At 63.2% G+C, this 2,613-nt stretch overlaps 1 protein-coding gene across 1 annotated transcript in view; it reads left to right on the top strand.

Moving 5' to 3' along the window:
• Positions 1 to 93: 93 nt before the first annotated feature.
• CARM1 (coactivator associated arginine methyltransferase 1) overlaps positions 94 to 2,613 on the top strand; it is a gene marked incomplete at its 5' end in the record, with an annotated part of 3,155 nt that continues 635 nt past the window's right edge. Inside the window, 8 exons of the mRNA XM_017731632.1 lie at positions 94 to 204; positions 285 to 389; positions 1,059 to 1,169; positions 1,259 to 1,436; positions 1,515 to 1,605; positions 2,155 to 2,236; positions 2,337 to 2,422; positions 2,522 to 2,611. Coding sequence (XP_017587121.1) covers positions 94 to 204; positions 285 to 389; positions 1,059 to 1,169; positions 1,259 to 1,436; positions 1,515 to 1,605; positions 2,155 to 2,236; positions 2,337 to 2,422; positions 2,522 to 2,611 — 854 coding nt within the window. The remainder of the gene's footprint in view (positions 205 to 284; positions 390 to 1,058; positions 1,170 to 1,258; positions 1,437 to 1,514; positions 1,606 to 2,154; positions 2,237 to 2,336; positions 2,423 to 2,521; positions 2,612 to 2,613) is intronic.

Here is a 2,613-nt window from a genome sequence, read left to right as displayed (position 1 = left end):
ACCCCCACGCGGGCCGACCCCCCCCCCGGCTGCCCCCGGCCCCCGCTGGGTTCCCCCGGGATCCCCCAAAAACCCCCCCGCCCCTTTTTCCCCCCAGATTTCTGCTCCTTTTACAACATCCTGAAGAACTGCCGGGGCCACAACACGGAGCGCTCGGTGTTCAGCGAGCGCACGGAGGAGTCCTCGGCCGTGCAGTACTTCCAGGTGGGAATTCCCGGTCCTGGGGGGGATGTTCCCGGCCTGGCAGCGTTCCCGGGGTGACGGCGTGTCCGTGTGTCCGGCAGTTCTACGGGTACCTGTCCCAGCAGCAGAACATGATGCAGGACTATGTGCGCACGGGGACGTACCAGCGGGCGATCCTGCAGAACCACAGCGACTTCAAGGACAAGGTCTGTGGGATCGCGATCGTTGCGGGGGGGATTCAGCTTGGTTTGGAGGAATCTGGCTTGTTTTGGGGATTTTGGCTGGTTTTAGGGGAATCTGGCTTGGTTTTTGGGGGATCTGACTCAGTTTTTGTGAAGACTGGCCTGGTTTTAGGGGGGAAGCCTGCCTTAGTTTTTGGTGGGATCTGGTTGAGGTTTGGGGGAACGTGGATAAGTTTTGGGTTTTGGGGAAGCCTGGCTCAGTTTGGGGTGGGAATGTGGCTGGGTCTTGGCAGGATTTGGCTGGGATTGTGGGCAGGATGCTGGTGGGAACCCTGGCTCATGTTTTGGAGAATCTGCCCTGTTTTTTGGGAAGCCTGGCTCACTTTCGGGACAAACCAGGCTCACTTTGGGGTCTGCCTGCAGCTCCAGCAGCACAGCCTGGTCCCGGAGCTGGAAATTGGGCTGTTTTCCCCATTTTTCGGGAGCACACCTGGCGAGGGGTGGGACAGCCCCGCTCCTGCGGGAGCCGCCGTTCCCACGCCGCGTTAAATATAGGATCAAGCACAGGATCAGAGCGGCTTTGGGCGCCGGGGCCGCCCTAATCCCTGCCATTTGCACGGCTCCCCGGGCTGGATAAACTCCACGAGGCTCAGGCATCCCCCTGGCATCCCCCTGGCATCCCCCTTTCCCCAGATCGTCCTGGACGTGGGCTGCGGCTCCGGGATCCTCTCCTTCTTCGCGGCGCAGGCTGGGGCGCGGAAAATCTACGCGGTGGAAGCCAGCACCATGGCCCAGCACGCCGAGGTGAGCCGGGGGGGGCTCCCAAAGAGCTCCCAAACACCCAGGGTGGCCATCCCAGAGCCTGACCCCCCCCTCGTTGCACCCTTTCCCAGGTGCTGGTGAAGAGCAACAACCTGACGGAGCGGATCGTGGTGATCCCGGGCAAGGTGGAGGAGGTGTCGCTGCCGGAGCAGGTGGACATCATCATCTCGGAGCCCATGGGCTACATGCTCTTCAACGAGCGCATGCTCGAGAGCTACCTGCACGCCAAGAAGTACCTGAAGCCCAGTGGTGAGTGCAGGGGGGTCCCCGGGAGCTGCCGGAGCCCCCCCGTTCCCGGCTCCAAGCTCCGGCTCGTCCCTTCCGCAGGGAATATGTTCCCCACCATCGGGGATGTGCACCTGGCGCCCTTCACGGATGAGCAGCTCTACATGGAGCAGTTCACCAAGGCCAACTTCTGGTGAGGACATGGGTGGTTCCCAGTCCCTGCTCCCAGTTCCCCTTTCCAAGTCCCCATTCCCGTGGGGGAACGGTTCCGATCGGGATCAGGGATCTGAGCGGGGTTTGGAGGGAGCTGGGTGGGTTTTGCGGGGATTTGGGTGGGTTTTGTGAGGAATCTGGGTGAGATCTGTGGGGATCCGCTTGGGTTTGGGGGGAATCTGTTTTTTGGGGGCAATCTGGATGGTTTTGGGGGAAAGTCTGGCTTGTGTTTTGGGGAACCTGCCCTGTTTTGGGGAAAATGAGCCTCGTTTTGGGGTCTGGCCCTGTCCCAGAGCCAGCACTGGGCTGTTTGTACCTGGCAAGGGTGGCACAACCCTGAGCCCTTCCCTGGCCTCGCTGGGGACACGATCCCAACCCCAGTCCCTGCCCTGGCAGTGGGGCAACGACCCAGAGCCTCCTCCTGACCCCGGGGAGGACACAACCCCGTCCCCGTCCCCTGCCTGGGGGTGACAGCAGCTCCTGGCCCCTTCCCCCGCCCCGGGGGTCCCCGATTTGGGGTTTCCCGCAGGTACCAGCCCTCCTTCCACGGCGTCGACCTCTCGGCGCTGCGCGGGGCCGCCGTGGACGAGTACTTCAGGCAGCCCGTGGTGGTGAGTGACCCCCGGCGTGGGGAGGGGTCGAGGAGCCGCTTTGGGGGGCTCGGGGCGAGCCAGGAGTGCCCCCACACCGAGCCCACCCCCCTTTCCCTAGGACACCTTCGACATCCGGATCTTAATGGCCAAATCCGTCAAATACACCGTGAACTTCTTGGAAGCCAAGGAGGGTGACTTGCACAGGTGGGGGACACCTGCAGGGGCCTGGCTGAGCCCCCCCTGCCCGGGGGGAGCCTGGGGGGGGTCTCCAGCCACCCCATGACCACCCCAATTGTCCCCCAGGATAGAAATCCCCTTCAAGTTCCACATGCTGCACTCGGGGCTGGTGCACGGCCTGGCCTTCTGGTTCGACGTGGCCTTCATCGGCTCCCTGT

Source organism: Corvus brachyrhynchos, unplaced genomic scaffold (genome assembly GCF_000691975.1).
Source record: "Corvus brachyrhynchos isolate BGI_N302 unplaced genomic scaffold, ASM69197v1 scaffold704, whole genome shotgun sequence".
Taxonomy (NCBI): Eukaryota; Metazoa; Chordata; class Aves; order Passeriformes; family Corvidae; genus Corvus; species Corvus brachyrhynchos.
This window is presented reverse-complemented; position numbering and strand designations above follow the sequence as displayed.